The sequence below is a fragment of the Onychomys torridus genome, chromosome 14 (assembly GCF_903995425.1).
Source record: "Onychomys torridus chromosome 14, mOncTor1.1, whole genome shotgun sequence".
Taxonomy (NCBI): Eukaryota; Metazoa; Chordata; class Mammalia; order Rodentia; family Cricetidae; genus Onychomys; species Onychomys torridus.
Window position 1 is genome coordinate 76,163,575 of NC_050456.1, and position 26,052 is coordinate 76,189,626.

Consider the following 26,052-nt stretch of genomic DNA (forward strand, 5'->3'; position numbering starts at 1 on the left):
CGCAGAAAAGGCATTTGACAAAATCCAACACCCTTTCATGATAAAGGTCTTGGAGTGATCAGGAATACAGGGAACATACCTAAACATAATAAAGGCAATCTACAGCAAGCCAACAGCCAACATCAAATTAAATGGAGAGAAACTCAAAGCAATACCACTAAAATCAGGAACAAGGCAAGGCTGTGCCCTCTCCCCATACTTATTCAATACAGTACTTGAAGTTCTAGCCAGAGCAATAAGACAACATACGGAGATTAAGGGGATACAAATTGGAAAGGAAGAAGTCAAGCTTTCCCTATTTGCAGATGACATGATAGTATACATGAGTGACCCCAAAAATTCAACCAAGGAACTGATACAGCTAATAAACACCTTCAGCAACATAGCAGGATACAAGATCAACTCAAAAAAGTCAGTAGCCCTCCTATATACAATAGACAAACAGGCTGAGAAGGAAATCAGAGATACATCACCCTTTACAATAGCCACAAATGATATAAAATACCTTGGGGTTACTCTAACTAAGCATGTGAAGGACCTATATGACAAGAACTTTAAGTTCCTGAAAAAAGAAATTGAAGAAGATGTCAGAAAATGGAAAGATCTCCCATGCTCATGGATAGACAGGATTAACATAGTAAAAATGGCAATCTTACCAAAAGCAATCTATAGATTCAATGCAATCCCCATCAAATTACCAACACAATTCTTCACAGACTTGGAAAGAATAATACTCAACTTCATATGGAAAAACAAAAAACCCAAGATAGCCAAAAGAATCCTGTACAATTAAACAACCTCTGGAGGCATCACAATCCCGGACCTCAAACTCTGCTATAGAGCTACCCTAATAAAAACAGCTTGGTACTGGCATAAAAACTGACATGTGGACCAATGAAATAGAATTGAAGACCCTGACATTAACCTATGAACATATAATTTTTGACAAAGAAGCCAAAAATGTACAATGGAAAAAAGAAAGCATCTTTAACAAATGGTGCTGGCATAACTGGATGTCAATGTGTAGAAGGCTGCAAATAGATCCATATCTGTCACCTTGCACAAAACTTAAGTCCAAGTGGATCAAAGACCTCAACATAAATCCAGTTACTCTGAACCTGATAGAAGAGAAAGTAGGAAGCAGTCTTGAACACATTGGCACCGGAGATCACTTTCTAAATATAACACCAGTAACACAGACACTGAAAGAAACAATCAATCAATGGGACCTGTTGAAACTGAGAAGTTTTTGTAGAGCAAAGGACACGGTCAACAAGACAAAGCGATAGCCTACAGAATGGGAAAAGGTCTTCACCAACCCCACATCTGACAGAGGGCTGATATCCAGAATAAATAAACAACTCAAGAAATTAGACATCAAAATGCCCAACTGTCCAATTAAGAAATGGACTATAGAACTAAACAGAGAATTCTCAACAGAGGAAGTTCAAATGGCTGAAAGACATTTAAGGAATTGCTCAACATCCCTAATTATCCAGGAAATGCAAATCAAAACGACTCTGAGATACCACCTTATACCTGTCAGAATGGCTAAGATCAAAAGCACAGAAGACAGCTTATGCTGGAGAGGATGTAGAGCAAGGGGAACTCTCCTCCACTGCTGGTGGGAATGCAAGCTTGTACAGCCACTTTGGAAATCAATATGGCGCTTCCTTAGAAAATTGGGAATCCATCTCCCCCAAGACCCAGCTGTAGCACTCTTGGGCATATACCCAAGGAATGCTCAATCAAACCACAAGGGCATTTGCTCAGCTATGTTCATATCAGCATTGTTTGTAATAGCCAGAAACAACCTAGATGCCCTTCAACTTAAGAATGGATAAAGAAAATACGGTACATACACACAATGGAATACTACTCAGCAGAGAAAAACAATGACATCATGAGGTTTGCAGGCAACTGGATGGATCTAGAAAAAATCATCCTGAGTGAGGTAACCCAGACTCAGAAGGACAAACATGGTATGTGCTTACTCATAGTAGCATCCTAGATGTAAAACAAAGATGACTAGACTGCTACACAACTCCAGGAGGCTACCTAGAAAACGGGACCCTAGGAAAGACCCAGGGATCACCCAATGACAGAGAAATGGATGAGATCTACATGAACAACCTGGACGACAGTGGGAGTAATGAAGGGCAAAGTTTGAGGGAAAGAGAGCTTAGGGGAGGAGATCCCAGCTGGATCAAGAACAGAAAGGGAGAACAAGGAATAATAGACTATGATAAATGAAGACCACATGAGAACAGGAATAGGCAGAGTGCTGGAGAGGTCCCCAGAAATCCACAATGATACATCATCTGTAGACTGCTGGCAATGGTTGATAGATAGCCTGATCTGACCTAGTCTGGTGATCAGATGGCCAAACTCCCTATCGGTCGTGCTGGAACTATCATCCAATAACTGATAGAAGTGGATGCAGAGATCCATGGCCAGGCCCCAGGTGGAGCTCCAGGAGTCCAAGTGTGGAGAAAGAGGAAGGACTGTAAGCGTGAATTGTTGAGACCAAGATTGGAGAGGCACAGGGACAAATAGCCTAACGAATGGAAGCACATGAATTATGAAACAAAGGCTGTGGAGCCCCCAGCTGGATCAGGCCCTTTGGATAAGTGAGACAATTGAATAGCTTCAACTGTTTGGGAAGCACCCAGGCTGTGGGACCAGGACTTGTCCTTAGTGTATGATGTGGCTGTTTGGAACCTTGGGCTTACACAGGTACACTTTGCTCAGCCTGGAAGGAGTGGACTGGACCTGCCTGTGCTGAATCCACCAGAGTTAAATGAATCCCCAGGGGAGTCTTGGCCCTGGAGGAGATGGGAATGGAGGGGAGGGGCTGGGGGCAAGGTGGGGGCGGGGGCAGGGTGGGGGAGGACAGGGAAACCCATGGCTGATGTGTAAAAGTAAAACACAAATATAATAAATAACAAAAACAAAACAAAACTAAAAACAAACAAACAAACAAACAAAAACAAAAGTTCTAGACCAGCTAGGGCTGTATAGTGAGACCCTGCCTCAAAAAACAAAACAATACCAAAAGACCAAAAAACCAATACACCAAAAACAAACTAAAACCCAAAAACTTACAGCAGTATTGTAAGCTCACAATGTTCACCGAACTGGCCAATAGATCTGGAATAGTGTGTACACTGAAGTCCCAGGGGAAAAATCTACCTGTGCTCAAGACTGCAGGTTGGCCAGGCTCAGGGGTGCAAAAGGTGGATTATAGGGATGGGCCATGTCAGCTTCCTCAATAGCCAGTCACTGCCCACCTTAGTATGTGACCTAACAGTCTTGGGCCTATCAGGTAATGTTGTGGAATGTACTAAGAGACCACTAAAGCTGCCACCAACCCAAAAACTAGGAATAGCACCTCAGGCTATATACTGACCTGTTGTCTTCGTTAATGCATCTGAAGAGTGCCCTGATTCATTATTTTCTTTTGTTCTGAATCAAGGAGTTTTGTTAAGTTGTTACCACACTGGACACAGCATTTGGGAAATGAATCTGTCTCTGCGCTACAACACCCATATCTTATTCACTGAGGGGGTGACAGCTATGTTTTGGCATTGATAAACTTCTATTAAAATCTCAAGAGACTTTTCTTGTAGAAAAGAAAAAGCTGATTTTAAAACTCACGTTGAAGTACAAGGAACCAAGAATATAAAAGTAATCTTGAAAAAGGATGGAGTTGGAAGACTCCTATTTTTAACTCAGAATTTGTTGGATTTGCTTCCTATCTATTTCAGAGATGGGATCCTCAAGTTTCCCAGGCTAGCCTTGAACAGATTATGCAGTCAGGATGACCATGAACTTCTGATTCCCCTGCTTCCACCTCCTTAGCGCTGGAACTACAAGTATGTCCATCACCCAGTTCTGGAAGTAACTGCTGACAGGGAGGTTTCTCTGTTGGGTGGTAAGCAGCTCTGTAATTAGATTGTTGCAGTGGTCATGCAGTTTCGAAAATACACTAAACCACTGGATAGCATAACTAAAGAGCTGAAGTCTACGATACACCAATTAAACCTCTTCACAACAATTTTTATTACATTTCTTTCTTTTTTAGTGTTGTGTATGTGCATGTGAGGGTGTGTTCTTGCATGTGTGGAGGTCAGAGGACAACTTTTGGGAATTAGTTCTTTCCTCACACCATGTGAGACCTGGAGACTGAACTCAGGTTAAGTTTAGATGCAGGTGCCTTTTCCTGCTGAGCCATCTAGCCCTCACCAAGCCCCGTCGGCGCCAGGGTTTCTCGTAGCCCCAGCTTTCCTGAAAATCTATGTAGACCAGGCTGGCCTTAGACTCACAGAGAACCCCTGCCTCTGCCTCCCGAGTGCTGGGATTAAGGGTGTGCGCCACCACTCCTGGCCTCAACTTTTAAAATTACATTTTATTGATTTCTTTGTGTGTCTTTCTGTGTGTGTACTCATGCCATGGAGTGTATGTGAATGTCATAGGGCACTCTGTGGGAATCTGTTCTCTCCTTCTACCATATGGATCCTCGGAATGGAACTCAGGTTGTCGGGCTTGGCAGTGGGCACCTTACCAGCTGACTCATATCACTGACCCTGATTTCAAATTCCATTAAGAAAAATACTGATTATATTTTGTCCAGGATGTGGGTTGAGCAGGGCCCAGAGCTCTCTGTAGACATGATGTGAAATGTTTGTGCAGAAGTGTTCTTTCCTGGGTGCTCCTTGAAGTGTGAGTAGAACAGAACACTCTGACCTCAAGTCGTCAGTTCCATGAAGAGGAAAAGCAATATTTGGAATGGAGAGGCTAGAAATATTCTGGGCTCGCCCATTCTTGATGTTATCTGCATGGAGTTTATGGCCCAAGGCAGGGATACTCTGTCCTGAGGGCTCTGCTGTAAACGTCTCTTGACTTTCCTGAGTGGGAGGAAGAATGCAGGTAACTTAGGAAGCCTACAGCTTACTGTGTGGGAAGCACTCAAGTTGGACCTGACATTCTCTTGCTTTCATGCCCTTTAACAACTCACAGCATGTAACATGACTGTATTTCACCTGCAAAGAACTGACCTCCACCTTGGGAGGTGGGTCGCTCACAAAGGAACAAGCTGAAGATTTCCAGTGAAAGCACCAGGGGATTCCACAGTAAATACATACTATAGCATTCTCATTTTGCCCAGGGTGCCAGGCCTCCCCAGCACCTCCCAATTCTGTGAACGCAGAGCAGAGGAAGGGCACTGACCTGTGGGAGAAGAAGATGCCTCTGCGCAGGAAGCGGTGTGGTCTCTGGCCAGTGGCTTTCTCTATCCGGTTTATCAGCTCTTTGTCAATTTTGCTGCTTCCAAACTGAACTGCAAAAAACACCAGGAAACAGAAGGGACGACTTCCTTAGATGCCAGCAGACTTAGTAACCTGTCCCAAAGACCTGTCTCTTTAGGCTCTGGGCTGTGATGCTTCCCCTCATACAAAGTGAAAGGACCTTTGTATCAAAACAGCTGAGACCCCAATCAGCAAACCAGGGACACACCATATGGCACAGTGTTGTTTGCCTGAGTCTAGACTGTGATGGGAACACACCCTGAACACAGTCTGCCTGCCAGTTCTGATGCACGCAGGCACATTAAGGTGTAGCCTACATTCACCGACAACAACCACAATTTCCACATTTCTCCAACTGCTGACCTAGATTCATGTTGGTCCTGAATAGACTTTACCCTCAGCGACAGTTTGTGTTTTAGGTTATGGAAGTAGCTTTGATGTAGACACAAACATTTCAGTCGTTTCTTCTTTGACAATTATCAATGACATCAAGTGGACATGAAGTGCCTTGGAGGAAGGGTTGATGGTAAGACCTTGCTAGCAAACATGCCCACCACACTAGAGCTTTCTAAAGTTCTGAGCTACCACAAACCAGGAAAACCTACCAGGATGCTCATATCATTTCATATAATTTAAAATGTGGGTCTCATGAGGCACAATCTATGTGTCCCAGGCTGTCACTGAACTTAATACGTAGCTGAGGATGATTTCAAACTTCTGATCCTTTTGCAGAGTAACAAGTATGAGCCACCACATATGGTTCATTGTTATCTAATTTTAAAATAATCCTTTGGGACTATAACATACAACCAAAGGGTTTTAAGATCTACTTGTTTCTTGATATTGAACTTTTTTACTCAGGAATTATTCAAAAATTTAAAATATCATATATGTCCAAAGATACTGAAATCAGTTATGTTTAAAGCATATCTGAATTTCTGTTGATTCCAGCACTACTCACAAGATGGAATCTCCCTTTGTGTTTCTGAATGGACAAAGAAAATGTGACATTTATACACACACACCAGAGTACAACACAGCTATGAAAGGAAATGGAATCCTGTTAGCTACAACAGAGGTAAGCCCCCAGGACAAGCCAGATCAGCAATGCACAGAAGTTCAAATACTACAGGATCTCATCTTGTGTGAGATCTCAGGGAGAGTACAAGGCAGGGAGAGAGAATGGAGAGAGGCTCGTCACAGTGAGATTAGAGGAGTAAGTTCAGGTGGGCCACCAACAGGGTGATGCCACCACCAACAATTTATTTTGTATTTCATAACAATACCAGAGAGGACTGTGAATGCTCCCGTCACAAAGAAATAAAAAAGTTGTCAGTGATAAACATGTTAAATATCCTGATTTTTGTCATTACCCAGGGTATGCATGCATGGACAATCATTTTGTTCTAAGAATATATACAATTACTGTGCCAATGAAAAAGTGTACAAAAGTGCTCCCACAAAGGCACACATAGAAACAGCAATGGGACTGACATGTGGTCCCCACCAAACACTGTGGATGCTGTGAAGAAGGTCAGGACTTACCGATGAGCTTGTCATAGTCGATGCCTTTCGCACTGCTTGTCCGTACTGTCCATGGGTCCACAAAATCCTCGCTGGCTTTTGTGGCATCTGGATCACTATTACTTCCAGCTGTTGGGTTCCCTGGAGGGCAGTCGGCCTTGTAATCCTCCCCCATGGCAGCTTTATAGCTCATTTTTAATGACAACAACATCTTTACTGCAGAATCAATCTCATCCTAAGGGGAAAAATGGTGACTGCTCAAAATGTTGACAAAGCTAACATCTGCAGAATACCAGTTAGGTCTCAGGCATTATGCTGAGACCTTTCACACACGTCCTTGTAGCTCTACAACCTTGACAAGTGGGCATCACTGAAGCTGTCCTGTGCCTGCTGAGGAGTTTGAGAGCTGGGGATTTGTCCTGAACAGAGGAAAAGCTGGGCTCAGGTGTGTTTTACCTTTCTTTGATACTCCAGTGCTACAGATTATGACCCAAACCACATGGGTAGTAGCAGTGCACTACTGTTTATGATATGCTAAGGCTCCTTAAACAAGGCTGATGGCAGGGTACATGTGTGGCAGATCCTTTAATGGAGCTCAGAGTTAGGATGAACTTTACCGACACAGCCAAAGATGCCATAGGAGTTGTGATGGCAACTCAAAGACATGCCATGGAAGCAGATAAAAGCAAGGAAAGACGTAGGCCCCCAGGAATGCTCAGAAACAGGCACACCACTAGATGATGCAATCTTATGAAGCTATTTCTAAGATTTACTTTTATTTGATGTGCATGGTTATTTGCCTGTATGTATGTACGCACACCATATGTGCCCGTGGAGGCCAGAAGAGGGCACTGGGTCTTCTAGCATGGGAGTTATCTTTGTGAGTTGCCATGTGGATGCTGAGAACCAAACCTAGTTAGTTCCTTTGCAAGAGCAGCAAATACTCCTAACTGCTGAGCCATCTCTCCAGCCAGTTACCAAGCTATTTCTAGTGCCTACATTCCTATTTTTTCTGCAAGTCCAGCACTTGGCAGGTGGATCAGGAGTTCTAGGTCATTCCTGGCTATATAGAAAGTTGGAGGCCAGTTTGGGTATACAAGATTTTATTAAAAAAAAAAAAAAAAAAAAAAAAAAAAAAAGCCAGGCGGTGGTGGTGGCGTACGCCTTTAATCCCAGCACTTGGGAGGCAGAGCCAGGAGGATCTTTGTGAGTTGGAGGCCAGCCTGGGCTACAGAGTGAGATCCAGGAAAGGCACAAAGATACACAGAGAAACCCTGTCTCAAAACAAACAAACAAACAAACAAAAAAATAGTCTGAGGCCAGTCTGGTCTACAGAGAGAGTTCCAGGACAAACTCAAACTCAATAATGATAATAATAATAATAATAATAATGATGATGATGATGATGATGATGATGATGATGATACAGCAGCAGCAGCAAATATAAGTTGTATTCTTGCTCACTCTGAAAACTTATTGAAGACCCCTTTCTCTAGGAGCTTAAAAGAGCAGGCCTAATTAAGGCAACCAAATCATGCGATGCCCTAAAGCTCTAGACTGGTAATTGGCATTGCTGGATTAGACCACAAAGACTACACAGTCTAATTTGTCTGCCTCGGGCAACACAAATATTTCCACTTAGAGTTTATGCACCATGTACTATAAACTGGGCTTCCTGGGGAAGAACTACTATGACCCCAACCTCATTAGAGAGCTGTTCACTGGGTATCCTGGCCAAAGAGTGCTAGGATTCTGTAGTGATCAGTTCAAACAATAAAATTCTCTGGCATTTGTTATCAGAATGAGTTTGCCTCATGAAGTCAATAACCCCATGTTTACAGCTCACAAAATAGAGAAGATGCCTTCACTGGGTAGCTGTCCTGCTATCTCTGCAGTCCAGGGCTCAGCACTTGAAATAAGAACAATGTTTAACAAGTTCAATCTGCAGAATTATCTGTGGGCACACCTGCCTTGCCCTGAAGTACACAGCAGTCAGTATCTTTTAATCACCGACTATTGACAATTTATACTCTGTCTGGTCTGATTCTGCTTGTTACTAGAAGGCTCTGGAAAAAGGAAACATTTAACCCTGTCCCCAGTCAGCCCTGAAAAAAAGTGATGAACAGACCCATTTGGCTTCCTACTTTTGTGCAGTGTGGGCCAGAACACAGAGACTCAACAAAAAGCCAGAGTTCTAGTGGTGCCACACTCAGGAGACAGAGGCAGGTGAATCTGTGAGTTCTAGACTAGCCAGGGCTACACAGCAAGACTCTGTCTCAGAATGAGGGTGGAGAAAAAAAAGTCGTACTAGTTAAAAACATTCCTAATGTGTTACTCAAATTTAAGGTTAAACTGACAAATATACCACTGCTAACCTTCCAAAGTAGGTTCACAGAAGAAATGATCAATCCTTGGGTTTTTTATTTACTTTAGGTTTTTGCCTCAAGACCATTTAGCCCAATTTCATTGAGCCCAGCCAGTGAGTAAAGGTCTTTCTGAATAATCAGGTCTTTGGAAATCATTTTCTTCCTTTGCCGTTTTCTTTTAAGCTGGTTTCTAAGGAAAGAGGTTAAGACTCTGAACCCAAAGATTCCTTAACCAAACCAAACCTGATGCTATCTGGGAAGGGGCCATGCACAGACAATGTCTTCTCACACTATGACCGACTGACAGCTGCCTTCAAGGGCTTGAGTGGATGGGCAAGAGATGGCACACATCTGAGATGCTTGTGATATGAAAGGGAGGGAAAAACAACACACGGAGACATTGGGAGCCTCAAGGGAGCAGAGAGCACCAGGAAAACTACCATCAGTAGCTCAGTGAACTAAGGAGCATGCCTACAGGGGTGCCTGGAGTTTGACAGGACAGCAGAATGGAAGACAGTAGAAGGCTGAAGGAGGAAATAGCCCTGAAAGAACAGGGAGAAATGGAAAGTAGCAGGCGAAAACTAAGAAAACTAAATGAGCATTTTCTGACTTAAAAACAGAAAAGACAGAGCACTAAAGAGATCAAAGAAACACTATGACTTCTGAGAATTCAAGTTTGCAAAGGGCATTGGTCCTGTCCCAGGAACGTCAGAGCAATGGAATGAAAAGGGTCCTGATGCCCCTTGAGAGGACAGACAAAGGCACCGATAAACAATGGTGACCAAGGCAGTGACAGCCTTCCAAGAGAGGCTGGGTGTGGTTTCCCATCACTCTAATGTCAGTAACCAGGAGGCAGAGGCAGGAAGATCAGAAGTTCATGGTTATCCTTGCCTAGAGCAGGTTGAGGTCAGGCTGGGCTACATGAGACACTGTGTTGGACAAAATGAAACAAATAACAGAATTCTAAGCAAAAACTGCTTTCATCTCAGAACTCCATACCCAGCTTAGCTATCAATCAAACTGTAGGGGAGGTAAATATATTTTCAGGCATGCACAGCTCAAGGTTGGTTCCTTTGCAAGACTTTTCCTGAACAATTAGAAGACTTATTCTAGCCAAAGAGAGTAAAGCAGAGAAGATGACAACAGATGAAGACTCACCAATCCAAAGGGAAACTGGCACAGGCCTTCCTTACAAGATGCCAAAGGAATTATCTTTATACAGTAGCTGCTGTGTGCTGAGATGTAACACACAGGGCAGAGCCATGGCAGCCATGTAATACTTAATATTGGGGAAAGAGTCTGAGAGTGTGTCATTAAGCATAAACACCATCAGTGTACAAATTTAGATGGTCCACTAATTGATGTGACATTTTGATGCAATCAAGAGACTGAGTAAACATGGGGGTAAAGGGAGTTTCTTCCAAGATAATATGGCACAAATCTTGCTGTTATTTAGTAAATAGACAAACAAGCTTAAGGATAAAGAATATACTAAATGCATAAACCAGGCCTGGGAGTCTGGCCTTGAGGTTGTGATGCTTAATACTCATCCTCACATTGACTGGATTTGGAAATCACCCAGATGACACCTCTGGATGTGTCTGTGAAGATGTTTCCACAGTGGTTTAATGGATGACAGAAGACCCATCTAGAATATGGGTAGTATCATCCCATTGGTTGGGGTCTCAGACAGAAGAAGGATAAAGTAAGCAGAGAGCCAACATTCATCCCTCTCTGCCCCCTGAATACTGCAGTATTACATAACCACCTGCCATGTATATCTGCTGCAGGTCTTCCCCACGAGGGGCTGGACCCTCAGATAGACTCTTCCTTTTTGAAGTTGATGTTGTGGGTCAGCTATTTGGCCACGGTAATGAGAAAAGCAGCTAGGATGGTGGTAGCTTGCTTCCTCAGCATGTACCACCACATCTCACTGTCCAGAAACAATGCCCCCAAACAGGAGACAAAAGCAACAACTATGCAAAATTAACTTCACCACAAACATAACATTGATGATGTCCACAACCTATTGGAGCCCTGTGTCTCTGAGTGGACGGTGTTATGTGGTGCCAATTGCATTATGAACAGCACAGAAAAGGCCAGGCAAACAGGAATTAAGGCAAACATTAACTCCAGAGAAAACAGATGGTGGGAAGGAAAGGAAAAGTACTCATGCTATACTTGATGGTTCAGCTGTCTATGTGTTTACATAGTGTAATAATGCCTGTACTAATAATGACCTCAGTTCCAGTTAGGTTAGTGTAATAATGCCTGTACTAATAATGACCTCAGTTCCAGTTAGGTTAGTGTAATAATACCTGTACTAATAATGACCTAACTGGAACTGAAACATATTCCAGAAGACCGAAGGGTGGGAAGGTGCGTGAGAAAGCAGGAATCCCTTATGGCTACAGCCAGAGTCCTAGAGTTGAAATTAAGAAAGAAAGGGGACAGTAGGATGTCACTCAGAGGTACAAACGTGTACAAGAACCTAGAACATCTGTGCATGGGCAGAACTGGGGAGAACAGGCTGGAAGGCTCTGGGCTGTTGGGGTCTCCATATCGATGGGTCCTGTATCCCTGGTCTCAGCTACCACAGGATAGAAAATACTAAAGGCACAAACACTTCTCCCCGTACTGAGTGTGCACAGATTTCCATCTTGTCACTTTCTTCACTGTCGCAGGACCTGGAAGTTCTTGGGAAATATACCCTGGATGTCCACGAGGGACTTTCTAGACAGGGCTAATTAAGGTGGGAAAATACACCCTAAACGCAGGTGTCATCGTTCCATGGAGAAAGAGAGCTGAGCACAGAAATTCATCTCCATTTCCTGACATTTCTCCAGTGTGACCAGTTGTCTCACACTAATTCTATGACTTCCCTGCCATGATGGACTATAACCTCAAACTGTGAGCCAAAAACAAGCTCTCTTCCTTAAATTGCTTTTGTTCCACATTTTGTCATAGTAACAGACAGAAAAGTAACTAATATTCCTCTAAAGATACAGTACAGCAGCCAGGTAGTGGTGGCCAATGTCTTTAATCTCAGTACTTGGGAGGCAGAGGCAGGCAGATCTTGTGAGTTTGAGGACACTCTGGTACAGAGTGAGTTCCAGAACAGCCAGGGTAGCACAGAGAAACCCTGTCTTCAAAAACCAAAAAGATACAGTATAACAAAAGAAAAGACAGGGTAAAAAAAAAAAAAAAAAAAAAAAAAAAAAAGAGAGTCTCATGCTACTTACACAGAACCCATACAATACTAGGATGGCTTAAAGTATAGGGCAGATTATATGTGAATCCTATGCTGCTTTATCATGGAGCTTTGAGGATCTAGGGACCAATTCCCTACAATACAAAGGATTTTAAAGCATAGGCATAGCAATGACACTGAATTTAACAGACTTTATAACCAGACAACTGAGAAGGTGCAGAGGCTCAGATGCATGCATTGGAGAGTCCAACAAATCACCTACTTTTGGTGCATTTCCAGCTTTGAGGGACCTCACGAGTTCCCCTTGAGCAGCTATGCTGTTGAACAGCTCCAGTGGAGAGGTGCAGGACTCACCACTGGGCGTGTCCGCCATCTTCCAGGACCTAGGCTTGCAGCTGGCTAGTGAGCAGATGCGTTCAGTAGTTGAGACAAGACTCTGTGGAGAAAAAAATGAAATGGGATTGAGGGTGGGGAGCCAAAATGTGGTAACTGCTGAACTGTAACAGAAACTGGGTAACAGGACATTAATGTAAAGAGATTAGGAGAAAGTTGGAGTCATGAAAAGAAGCATCAATGCTGACAATGAGAACTAAATGCCTTACTGGCAGGTGCCAACTTGAGGCCAGCAAAAGTAAACAGTAAGTTGGCACATGGTGATGTTTGTTCCCATCTAGTGCCCAGGAGAGGAACCCATGTTTGTTCAGAATACCAATGTGCTTTAGTAAGGCTACATTCACCAGAGAGAAAGACACTTTGCAAACTGCTGTTTGTTCTTTATCTTAACTCTCAGACCTTTGCAGATATAAAGAACACAGTAATGTTCCACAATGTTCTCCAGCTCACCCGGCGCTGTGCTCTCACAGCACGGTCCAGGTGGAGGATAGGGTCTTCTCTGCTCTGAGTTCTAGATCAGTAAGGATTAGGAGCCCAGCCATCCCACATGCTGCCTTACTTAAGGCTGGAAAGGTGTGCCTGTGACATCTTGCTATCAGTTATTATTTCTATTGACACTGGAAGGATGGAGACTGGGCCATCTGGAGTCCCTGTTGGGTTAATCACTTTCTTATCTATTAAATGGTAACTTTATGAACTTTTAACTTACCACAAGGACTGTTATAAAAATTAAAGAGAAAAAAAGCGATACAGGAACACACTGCTAACTATAAGCAAGATACAACTGCACATCTAGTCTCGTTATTCCAGGGTTTGGGAGTGAAGGCTTCGGAGATCAACCCAACTCAGCTTCACCTGACTTACCTTAACCTGAGAGGAGCTACAGGCTGTGCTGGACCAGTAACCCTGACCTGGCACTTTGGTCTAAGTTCCTCTATGCACCAAGTTTCTTGAACTCCACCAGAGCCTGTGACAGATCTGTCCTCCCCAGCTCATGGACACAGACGCTCATGACTGCCAAGGAGTGTGCTCAATATTCTTGAGGAGACAAGAACAAATGTCTCCTCATCTCTGATGACAGATCCAACTAAGGACATCACCAAGTCCAAAGTAGTGAACCAGTGAGTGTTGTGCACCCAACCCCTCCCCCCAGCCAACGAGTTTTGCTGGGTGGATGACTCAACAGCAGCTCTGTCACCAAGGCCCACCAAGAGCAGCAGTGGGCTCGGGAAAGCAGCTGCCAGGCGGCCCAGGCGGTCGGAGCCTCTTCCAGGAAGCTCCTTTCAGAGTCTTCCTCAGCAGTCCTTAAAGGAATGCTTGGGGAGGGGAGGAGCCTAGGGAATGTGGTTAGTTTTAGGGATTTCCTGAAGCTATTAAGTTGTTTACTTTCTGAGTTTAATGAGCTTCCTTCTGGCAGGACTGGACCTTTATCCCCCTTCTTAGAACATACTGTTATTTCACTGCCCTGCCAACATCCTGTGTTACAACAAGCTTCCCTGTAGGATGGAAGATTTCATCTGGAGGAAACATCTACAGAAGCACTGTCTGAGACAAGCTAGGATAGTCTCAGCCACTGTTCTCCACCTACCTACCTCTCAGAGTTAGATGTACAGTGGAGATGTTTGTATTTATCTACTCACTAAATTCAACACCACCATCTTCATACAAGTTAATAAACTCATTAATACCAAAACCAGGATGGGACGGGTGCCATTGGGAATCATCTCACCTGATTCCTAAGGGAAGTTCAATGAAAGACTGACTTGGATAGCAAAGTCCTGTAGCCCAGGGAAGAGGAACATAGAACCAGGGAGTAAGGAGAAACTCCCAGGCCCTGCTTTTCTCTGGGTCTACTTGCTTGGGTCAGATACTAATGAATGCAATAAAAATGACTTCTAGACATAAAGGGTCAAGCTATATCCAGTTTGTAATTTCCCAGTGTCCTGGAAGAGCAAGCTGTGACTACATCCTGTCAGCTCAGAGAAGCCTCAAGAATCTGCCTGAGGTTCAAATCCAGAGACTACGTCAGGCTCTTGCCAGAGCCCATCCCAGTCACAGGCCCTGAGTCCCTGCTGCACCTCCTGTCTAGGATGTCTCCCGCTCCGTGGTTTGGCTTCTGTTATTTTTGAGACTCAACCTCAGCTTTTCAGCTGTTCCCAACCCCTGAAGCCCTGGGGCCACTTTCACCCTGTGGCCTGAACATGTTCTACCTTTGTTACAGCACTTCCTGGGCTGTTGAGTGAGTTGAATCTTTAGTACAGTGAGGGTGTGCACCAGCTAAAAGACCATGTATTTCTAGTATTGGCCGAGTGACTCTCCTAAATCAGTAAATTCAACCTTTCCTCTGAGCTGATCTCTTACATCATCTTTGTGAGTGTGGGTTCTAGCTGGACATGGTGGTGTACACCTTCAATTCTAGCTGAGTAGGGAAACTGTGGTAAATTTTAGGCTAGTTTAGGCTATATAAGTAAGACCCTATTGCACTTCCCCCCAAACCCAGCAAACAGAGAATCCCAGTGTCTGTTCTAGTTGAAGGCTGAGTTAGTCAGGACTTAAAGCTACCTCTAGTTTAATGCTCTGGCACTGAGCCATGTCCTCTGAGCTCTGTCCTGGTTACCCCTGGACTTCCCTTTGCTTAGCCTGCTCCTCCACAAATGTGGGGCTCTGCAAAGACTGCAGTCAGTTGTGGTCACCATGACATTCAATTCCTAGAAAAAGTGACAAGGAGAATGAGTGAGTGAGCCCGGATAGCTAGCCTCTTCCCACCTCGACAGGACTGGGAGCTGGTGCAATCAGCTAGGGGAAGTGGACCTGCATTCAGGCTCCATGTTGTAGGGGAACACCTATCTCTTGAAGTATTAGAATTCTGACTTGGAAGAGGGACATAAACAAAATCTGACGAGGGGCCAACAGGTGAGATCTCTGCTCTTCTAATCACAAGGCGGCAGTCACTCAGGCATGGTCACTATTTAAATCTTGTGTATGAGTGCATGAAGGGGAGTGAAGGAGAGCAAGAGATTGAGAGGCAATTTCTTGAGTGAATGTTCTAGGAATGATTGAGACAAGGAAAACAGAGCTGCCGTCTTCCTTATTTCACAGTTACACACTTACCTGTGTATTGTATTGTGTGAAGAGCTCTCCCCATCCTCCTAGGTTCAATGTCTTTATATTTTTTGGTTTTTCAAGACAGGGTTTCTCTGTGTATCAGCTCTGGCTATCCTGAACTCACTCTGTAGATCAGGCTGGCCTTGAACTTACAAGAGATCTGCCTGCCTCTGCCTCCTGAGTGCTAGGATCAAAGGCGTGCACCACCACCACCTGGCTAGTTCAATGTCTTTATGAAGGAGTCCAGAGATGCCAAAAGGTTAAGGATCACTGTCTAAAGGCTTATTTCTCAACTCCAGATGAGAAGTTGTGTCTTTGTTAAGGAAATGTTCTTTTATCTAACTACTAACACAATATGGAAGAAAGAAGAAATGTTATAACAAGGAACTGATCTATTATCCTGTTACAAAAGTACCGAGATTGTAAAAAGTCAAACTGCCCAACCCAGAGCAACCACAGCAGGCCTTTGATAAGAAACCTACAAGGGCTCCTCCACCCCTACTAAGAACTAAATCTATGGCTCATTTGGAAAGATGCCATTGTTCTGGACAAACGCTGTGGGCTCTTAAAGAAAGTGGGCCAGTACAGTGTGAGCAGAAGGAATGAGAAGAACCTGGTCCATAACAAAACCCACACAGGTAGGATCTACAGAATCTGCAGCCTGAGGGAAGAGGGCAGCAAGATTCTAGGGGAAGCTTGGAAAAAGGGGTAGCCTAGGAAAGTTTCTACAAGACAAAACTTCTTTAGAGCAAACAGTTCTTTATACTCCTAAACTTGGGACACATGATGAAAGCTTATTTTCCCATATAAAGGCACTGAGGATAGAATCCAGAGCCGGGAACATGCCAAACAGGCCTTCTAACAACTGAACTACATGCCCAGCCCCGTGAACACTACCTTAAAAAAAAAAAAAAAAAAGACATTAATTTACAAAGACAGACATTAGAGACTTGGTTGTCACAATAAGAATGCCAGTGAATTTGGCCACTGTCCATTTAAGGAGGCCAAATCTGCCAAAAGCTCTGAAGTTGATGAAAGTCAAGCTCTGAACATAAACAGGCCATTGGGAACCCATTGCATCTACTCCTCAAAAACAGGGCATCACCTGAACTTGGGTCTACTAGATGAAATAAACGCATGGCATTCCAATCCTGACACAGGTCCTTCTCAAAAGTCTTCAGTACTTTCAGAAAAGGCAGGTAAAAAACAAAACAAAATTCTGTTAGAACAACAGCAAACAAGCTCCAAGCCTAGCTAAGTTGGCAATACATACCCTTTCTGTGGAGTCCGTGGTCCCTGGTCACAAAGGACAGAGATGAGAATGCCCAGGCAAGGATGGAGGTCTTTAATACTCTCCCCTTCTTTTCTTTCAGTTTCGGTTTTTAGAAGAGTCTATTGTCTTTCTTTCCTGCCTTGCCCACCCTTTCAGTTTCATTTACTTAGGGATTTCTCAGAAATCACTCAGGTTCTCAGAACAGTTTGGCCACTTGACCAGCTTCCTTAATGAGCAAATCCAGCCAGTGGCTGGTTGGGTTCTGGGGAGGAGGAGGTTGAGACCAATCAAACTCTCAATAGCCCCAAGCTACTTGCCATTGCATCAGCCGCCCCTTCTTCAGGTTGACCGCCATGTGACCTCTCCATCCCTCCCCACTTCCCCACAGCATCATTGTGTGTGGTGTACAGATCAGCCAGTACATTCCCTGAGGCAGTCCTGCACTGAAGCGGTGCACTGCAGGGCAAAGACAGGAACTCTGATAGATCAGAGAGAGCCGGCTTTTGATACTGAGCAAAAGCTTGCTTTGAAACCATGGACAAGTAGCATTACTTCTCTGCTTCTGCCTCGGGTTCCTCATCTGTGAAATGCGCACCAGGAACCTTCCTAACACCTCGTGGAGGGGACTACTGGCGACCATACAGGGCAAAGCCCCAGGCGGTGGGAAACGATGACAGCATGGGTGGGCGGCGCCGCTGCAGCCTCCCAGCCCCTTGCGGTGCCGGGTCCTCAGGGCTCAGTGGGCGGGCGGCAGCCCAAGGCTCCGGCGCCACCTCGGTCTCCCTCCCTCGCTCCCGGAGCGACGCCCGCCCTCTTCTCACTTACCGGCCCCCCCGTTCAGAGCCACCAGTCAGCCCCGCTAGTTCAGCTACCGGTACTTCCAGGGTGTCCGTGGAAAACCCATCCGGCTTGAACAACTTCCGGTTCTGACATGTCGCCATTGGCTGCCCATTCAGGGGCGGGGCATAGCCCGTCTCTGATTGGCTGAGCTCCCCCCCGACGTTGTGGAACGCGACTGGGCGGCCCGAGTGCAGGCCGGATCGTTGTAGGGGTGGACCAAGCGCTTCCGTGTGTGTGGTGAGCCGCGGGCCCGGGCGGGAGGGTACCGGGACTTGGTGGCCGCGTGCTTCCCGCCTCATAGCGCCAGGTTCAGAACGTCGCTCGCCTTCCTTTTCTTCCCATTTCTTCGCAGAGTGCTCTAAGCTCTATGTGTTACTGTTGACAGCTTGGCTAGGTTCTCTTCATCCTTCAAAACCTGTGTCGAGTGGTATCTTTTTGTTTCCCCTCAAGGATCTGTGGCCTCCGGTGCAAGATCCGAGTTTTAATTTCTGCCCACATCAGATCCAACATAGAGCTAAACACAGAGTAGGTAACAAGGAACTGTTTGTTGAAAGGGAAAATCCCGCCTCTCTTACCTTCCTCAGCACCCTGCCCCACCAGCTTTCAGGTTACAAATATAGATGTTCTTGGACAGTGAGCAAAATACACAGGACTCCCTGCCCCACATGACTGTGCCCCCTTTAGCTCTTTATTTTTTTTTTCCCCTTCGGGCCTCATTACCTTTGCCTTCATTTAGCCTCTTCCTCTTGGGTTCACCACACCCCCCTTTTCCATGACATCTTTTGGACTTGGGTACAAAATGGCAACCATCTCCTCCTAAACTGTGTGCATTTCCCCTTAGCTCTCAGTCTTCTCCTTTCACGTATATTTTCTTGAATCACCCTTGACTCCTCAGGATCGTCATTGGTTCTGTTGTTTAGACCCAGCACTGTGATCACCTTGGATCCCTCAGCTTCTCCAGACTGCCACACAGGTGTATTCTCTCTGAGGCCTGTCTTGGTTCCATAAGAACGTGCAGTCCTGGGCCCAGCTGCTCTACTCTTCTCTTCCTTTTCTTCTTTTGAGTTTACATGCCATGGCATCCTCTGGCTCACTTGTGGAGTCAGGGATGTGTTTGTCTCTCTCCGTATGGCTTGTGAGTGTGCTGAATGAGGGTCATTTACTGTTTTGTCTATTGTTGCAGCTGTTGAATGAGTGAATGAGATCCACATGTGGTAGAGTGCATCAGGAGTCCAGCCTCTTGCTGGAAAAAGTCGTTCAGACATTTCCCATGCCCTGTGGAGCTGATGGACTATGCAGTCCTCTGATCTGCTGTAGGCCTCTCTTGTGAGTCAACCATGCAGATAACTGTGTGGCTTGAAATCTGGGCCTGTGACTGAACACTATATAATCTAGTTGTGGGAATCTGATGGATTCCATTTGACATGTAGGGACAGGAGCTTGGCCTCGGATCCCTGTGGATAATGTAGAGATTAAATTATTTGCAGAGTGTGTTTCATGTGTGTGTAGTTAGTCCCCCAGTTGCTCTTGGTTCAGTTGGAGAGTGTCTGGCTGGTTTTAGAAGTCCTTTTTTTTTTTTTTTTTGGTTTTTTGAGACAGGATTTCTCTGTGTAGCTTTGCGCCTTTCCTGGATCTCGCCCTGTAGACCAGGCTGGCCTCAAACTCACAAAGATCCACCTGGCTCTGCCTCCCGAGTGCTGGGATTAAAGTCGTGTGCCACCACTGCCTGGCTAGAAGTGCTTTTTAGAAGATGAGTTTAAATGTGGACATTGATACTTGCCTGGTGTAGCAGGAATCTTAAAAGTTCTTATTAATGAAAACAAACCTGGAGCCAGTTATTGAAGGTGAATACTGGAAGATCAGAGAAGCAGAACAAGCCACAACTACCTCATCTCGCTGGTTCCTCAGCTGATTCTGTTTCCTCAGACTGGAAGCTTCTGTGTCCTCATCCGAATGGGTCTCAGCTGAACTGTTGCCAAAAGCCTAAAAGTTTAACCAGCCAAAAGCTTCTAGTTTCTGGTCTTCACACCTTGTATATCTTTCTGCTTTCTGGCATCACTCCCTGGGATTAAAGGCTCACTTCTTGGGATTAAAGACATGTGTCACCATGCCTGGCTGTTTCCAATGTGGCCTTGAATTCACAGAGATCTAGAGGGATTTCTGCCTCTGGAATGCTAGGATTAAAGGCATGTGCTACCACTGCCTGTCCTCTATGTTTAATATTGTGGCTGTTCTGTACTGTATCCCAGATAAGTTTATTAGGGCGCACAATATTTTGGGGATCCCAATACCACCACAGCCTGGATTCAGCTGCTGGTGGGAACAATAACCATAGGCATTGAATGATGACCAGATTTGTGTGGCAGTGGAGTTCTTAGATGAATAGTGCCGTTAGAGGGACAGGTACGGAAGGGTTTCAGTGGGATGTTGAAACCTAGTGTATGACCTGGCATTGTGATGTATGCCTGCTATTCCAGCACTCAGAAGGCTGAGGCAGGAGGATTGTTGAGACTAAGACCAGCCTGGCTTATATAGTGAGATCTTGTCTTAACAGTATGGGGCTAGAGAGGCTTAGCTGTTATGAGCATTTACTTTGAAATCTTGAGGACCAAAGTTTGGATCCCAGCATATGTGTTAACAAGTCAGGCATTACACACTTGCCTGTAACCCAACCTCTAAGAGGTCAGAGACAGGAGGACCATGCCTCAAATAAATAAATGGAGAGCAAGAGGAGGACACAGGATGCCATGCTCTGACCTTTTTATTTATGTGCAGGAGCACAGGTTTATACATTCCCATAGGTGAACAAACACTTACACAGACACACAGACACACACAGGCACGCGCGCGCACACACACAAACAAACAAATAAATATAGAACTAAAAGCATGAGGCTTGGCTGGGTTTTCTTTAATTTGGGAAGCTAGTCCATGGCATAGGCTTGCACTCTGTCCCACCAGGCCCTCTGCTGGCTGTGATACATTTAGCACCCCTATTTTCTTCCTGCTTCTCCTTGCTGTTCTCTTTATGATATTAAAATACTGCGTTCTAGACCAAAACGCCTCTTACTGAGAACTAGCTGATAACCATTTGTGATGGCTCAGAATTCCAGGAAGAATTTTTAAAAGGAACTTCATTATGGTGTGAATCTGTGCACTTGAGGTGAGACACAAATTTGGATGCCTCGAACAGGATTGCTCTCGCCACACTTGGATAGGTAGACTGGTGCCTTAGGATCCAACCCTGGGCCTTGGTATGCCAGGTAGGTGCTCTATATCTCCAGAAGCTTGTTTTCTCTCATTTTTCCCTTTGATTGTCTTTAGAGACAGGGTTTTGCTATGTTTCCCAGGGTAGCCTTGAAATCATAATCCTCCTGCCTCAGCTTCATGAGTGCTGGGCTCACAGGTGAGCACTACCATACCTAGCTCCTTGTTGTTGCCTTCTCCATCTCTTTCTTTGCCGTTTCCTTCTCCTCTTCTGCTTTGCGGTGCTGAGGGGCAAACCCAGAACCTTGCATGTGTTAGCAAGCATTCTGTCAGGGAGCCTCCTCCCCAGCCCCACAGAGGTCTCCATCAAAAATTGTATGTTCTAACTAAGTGTGTCACTTTTAAAAATGACTTGTTTTTTTTATATTATGTAATGTTTAAATTAGGGTAAACATACCATCTTCCCATGCCATCTCCCTAACATTCTATCCTTCCTTCCTTTTTTTTTTTTTTTTTTAACATTTATTTATTTATTTGGTTGGGCAATGGCATGCACATCAAGACACACATGTTGATGTCAGAGGACAACTTTCATGAGTTGATTTTCTCTTTCCACCATGTAGATTCCAGGGATCAAACTCAGGTCTATAGACTTGGCAGCAAGCACATTTAACCCACTTGAGTCATCTTGCTGGTACAAACATCACTTATTTTTACTTTTTACTTTTTTTTTTTTTTTTTTGGTTTTTCAAGGGTTTCTCTGTGTAGCTTTGGAGCCTGTCCTGGAACTCACTCTGTAGCCCAGGCTGGCATCGAGCTCACAGAGATCCGCCTGGCTCTGCCTCCCGAGTGCTGGGATTAAAGTCTTGCGCCACCACTGCCTGACTAATTTTTACTTTATAAAAAAGGTATGCTTTCTATTTTTAATTGTGTGTGTGTATATATGTTGGTATGTGGGTATGTACATGTAAGTGTGGGTAGTCATGGAGGTTAAGCAGCGTTTTGGATCCCGTGGAACTGTTTTTGATCCTCTGATCCTCTGGACGAGTGAGCCACTTCTCACCACTGAACCACTTCTCCTACCCCCAAATCATTTCTTTATGTTGAAATATCTGAAATCCTTTCTGTTAGCTCTTTTGAAAATTCAGAATTTAGGGCTGGAGAGATGTCTCAGAGGTTAAGAACACTGGCTGTTCTTCCAGAGCTCCTGAGTTCAGTTCCAGGCAACCACATGTTGGCTCACAACCATTTGTAATGAGATCTGGTGCCCTCTTCTGGCAGGTAGGGGTACATGTAGATAGAACAGTGTATACATAAACCATAAATCTTACCAAAAAAAAGGAAAGAAAATTCAGCCTTTATTCTTCATGTGTTTGTGTTAGTGGAGTTTGAAGTCTTAGATTTTCAAGGTGACATTACTGCTATGAAGTACAGAACTATTTTCCTATTCACAGTTGTGACTCTTGACCTTGTTTAGTTCTAGGAAGTCACCTTTGTGTGTCTGCATGGCTTCACTGGTGGCATATGATGATTCTGACACAGAGACCGAGACTGAGCCTGCCAGAAGTGTGAACTCTGAAGGTCAGATGGATGATGCCTCTGGTGTGACCAGGCCTTCTGGGATGGCTTTTGCATCTGGTACAGTGGATGTGGCAGGAGAGGTGGCACACCACACGAAGAGCAGTCCTCATGAAGACCCAAGGGGCCAACATCTGCCACTGCCTCAGATCTGGAGCAGTCTGCCGGGATCTTGTCCCAGCCAGAGGCTCCAGTGGCCCCCAAAGGAACCTGATATCACCTTCTTCACCAGTGAGTCTCCTCGCCCTTCTTTGTGGATGAGCCGAGCTCCAGCTGGCCATGTGACCCTGGCAGCTGCCTGCTTAAAGCCAGCTAAACCTGCTCGGGATGCCCTCGCGTCATCTTCTCATACTCAAAGCGAAGCTGAAAGCACCTTTAGAATTACCAGCTCTTCTCAGAGGAAAAGGGGTGAGGACTGTGTGGTTCCCTATACCCCCAAGAGACTGAGGCAAATGCCGGCACTGAATCCAGAAGCTGTTGGGGGCAAAGACACAGCGCCTCCAGGATGTGCCCCAGCCCCCCTCTGTGTGGCTCCCACAGTGTCTGAGTTCATCCAGCCATATTTGAAGAGTCAGCACAGAGAGACTAAGGTCCCCGAGAAAGTGCTTTTCCACCTGCGAGGCCACAGGGGCCCTGTCAACACTATTCAGTGGTGTCCGGTCCTCTGTAAGAGCCACATGCTTCTCTCCACTTCCATGGATAAAACCTTCAAGGTAAGGGGAGGGAGAACAACTTGCAGTGGCTTTTCCTGGGTGTTGTACTGACAGTCAGGCAGTAGGTGGGGACAGGCTGCATTGGAGAGAAGATCCTTGGGGCTTAGCCCAGATCTTTGGTCTTTGCTGGCCCATTCTTTTCCTTTCCCAAAGCTGCCTTGCCATAGCACAGTGTTAAATAAATTACAGTATGCCCAGATGATAAAGAAATTACTTCATTTTATAATCATATATTATTTTAACCCAAGTATGCCAGTTTATTTCCTTTCCTGTTTTGGACATTTCATCACCTTTCAGTAGCACATTCCCATGAACCATCTTGCTGTAAACATGCTGCTACTTATGTATTCCCTTGCCAGATTTGGTATTTATTTATAGAGGGTCCTCCACAGCAGCAGTCCAGGTTGAACTGTAAGATTTATGGCCCTCTTCTCAAGAATACCCGAAGTATAAGAATCCCATTTCCCCATGTGCTCACAGCACTGAATATTGTTTCTTTTAATCTTTTGTAATAAGCTTTGATGCTTCATTTTGCTTCACCTTGAACCCTGGTATGGAATGATCAGCCCTTGAGTTTTGTTAATCTACTTTGGAGACTTTATTTACTTATTAGGCTTTTTTGTTTTGTTTTGTTTTGTTTTTGGAAACTGAGTTTCTTTGGTACCTTTGGCAGTCCTAGAACTAGCTTTGTAGACTAGGCTGGCCTTGAACCCACAGAGATATTTCCTTCTGCCTCCCCTGTGCTGTGTTTAAAAGGCGGCATCACCACACCCAGCTAGCTTTGGAGATTTTTAAATCAAACAACAGCAAACAAACAAGTCTAGGGAGATGGCTTGGTTAGTAAAGTGCTTGTCTTGCAATGAAGACTTGAGTTTGGATCCCCAGAATCCAGTAAAAAGTCTGGCATGGTGGCATATACCTGGTAGGTCCCTGGAAGTTAGCCTCACATGTGTGCTGTATATGGTGTGCATGTACACACACACACACACACATACACACACACACACACACACACACACACAGAGAGACAGATAGATATAGACACACATGCATAAACACACACAGACACACTAAGACACAGACACACACAGACACATAGACACACACAGACATAGACAGATAGACACAGACACACAGATAGATACAGACACACAGATAGACACAGACACACACACATACACAGAAACACACAGAGACACACATACAGACAGATAGATATAGACACATATGCGTAGACACACACAGACACATAGACACAGACACAGACAGACAGACACAGACAGATAGACACAGACACACACACATACAGACACAGATACACACACACACAGACACACATATAGGCACAGACGCACACACACAGACAGATACAGACACACAGACACACACGGACACAGACACACAGATAAACAGAGACAGACACACAGACACACAGATACACAGACACAGACAGATACACACACACAGACACGCATACACAGAGACACAGACACACACACAGATAGACCACACACACACACACACACACAGACACACACACACACACACAGATACACACACACAGATACACACACACAGATATTCACACACACAGAGACACATATACACAGAAACAGACACACACACAGATACACACACACAGGCACATAGACACACAGATACACAAACACACAGACATATATACACAGACACACATACACATAGAAAAACAGGTAGAAAAGATGGATAGTCTATTGCTTGTGATGTCAGAAAAATTAGACATCTGTTTTCAGGGGATGCAATGTGTGCAGTGTGATTTTTTTTTTTTTTTCTTCCTTGAGATAGGCTATCATTGTGTGGCCTGGAACTCTCTGTGTAGACCAGAGTGGCCTCAAAGGCAAGAGATTTCCCTGCCTCTGCTTTCCGAGTGATGTGATGAAAGGCATGTGCCACCATGCCAGCCATGCGATATATTTAACTCCAGTCTGTAATTCCAACTTCTGGCCCGCAGAACAGATTAAGTTATAGAGGCCAAATACTGATACTTACTGAGTGGCTCCAAGTAACCCCTGACTAGCTGAACTACAAGCCTCCTGGGAAGAACATGGCTTCCAACAGCGTGCACAGAGTAGCTGGTTTCTGTCCAGGTGTGCTTCCCTCGGAGTCTGACCAAGAGGGACTCTCCTACCTCTGTTTCACTTGAGAAATGTGTTTTAAAAAGCACATCATGTAGGCTGGGAGGTGGGTCAGTCAGTAAAGTGCTTGCAAAAATGAGGACCTGAGCTTGATCTCCAGAATCGACATACAATGTGGATGCATACTTATAATCTCAGTTCTAGGTAGGTGGAGACAAGTGGGTGCTTGGGGTCCTCTGGCCAGCCAGCTTGGCTTAGGTGGTGAGTTCCAGACTGGCAAGAGACCCAGTTTTAAAAATCAAGGGTGATGCCTGTCCTAATCAGGGTCACTACTGTGATGAAACAGCATGACCAAAACAAGCTGGGGAGGAAAGGGTTTACTGGCTTACACTTCCACATTGTAGCCCATCACTGAAGGACGT

General features: G+C 44.8%; 2 protein-coding genes across 4 annotated transcripts in view; one reads left to right on the forward strand and one right to left on the reverse strand.

Moving 5' to 3' along the window:
* Wars1 (tryptophanyl-tRNA synthetase 1) overlaps positions 1 to 18,103 on the reverse strand; it is a 38,436-nt gene extending 20,333 nt beyond the window's left edge. The window contains exons 1-4 of one of the 2 annotated variants that reach the window (XM_036206426.1): positions 18,004 to 18,103; positions 12,670 to 12,843; positions 6,852 to 7,065; positions 5,230 to 5,338 (exon numbers count right to left, since the gene is read on the reverse strand). In XM_036206426.1, the coding sequence (XP_036062319.1) occupies positions 5,230 to 5,338; positions 6,852 to 7,065; positions 12,670 to 12,780 (434 nt within the window). In that variant the 5' untranslated portion in view covers positions 12,781 to 12,843; positions 18,004 to 18,103. Of the gene's footprint in view, positions 1 to 5,229; positions 5,339 to 6,851; positions 7,066 to 12,669; positions 12,844 to 17,178; positions 17,466 to 18,003 lie in introns of those variants that run through there. The other variant, XM_036206427.1, reaches the window with a different exon arrangement.
* Positions 18,104 to 18,201: 98 nt separating this feature from the next.
* The window catches only part of Wdr25 (WD repeat domain 25), a 136,467-nt gene continuing 128,616 nt past the window's right edge, over positions 18,202 to 26,052 (forward strand). The window contains exons 1-3 of one of the 2 annotated variants that reach the window (XM_036205344.1): positions 18,237 to 18,255; positions 21,124 to 21,281; positions 22,703 to 23,516. In XM_036205344.1, the coding sequence (XP_036061237.1) occupies positions 22,731 to 23,516 (786 nt within the window). In that variant the 5' untranslated portion in view covers positions 18,237 to 18,255; positions 21,124 to 21,281; positions 22,703 to 22,730. Of the gene's footprint in view, positions 18,256 to 21,123; positions 21,282 to 22,702; positions 23,517 to 26,052 lie in introns of both variants that reach the window. The other variant, XM_036205343.1, reaches the window with a different exon arrangement.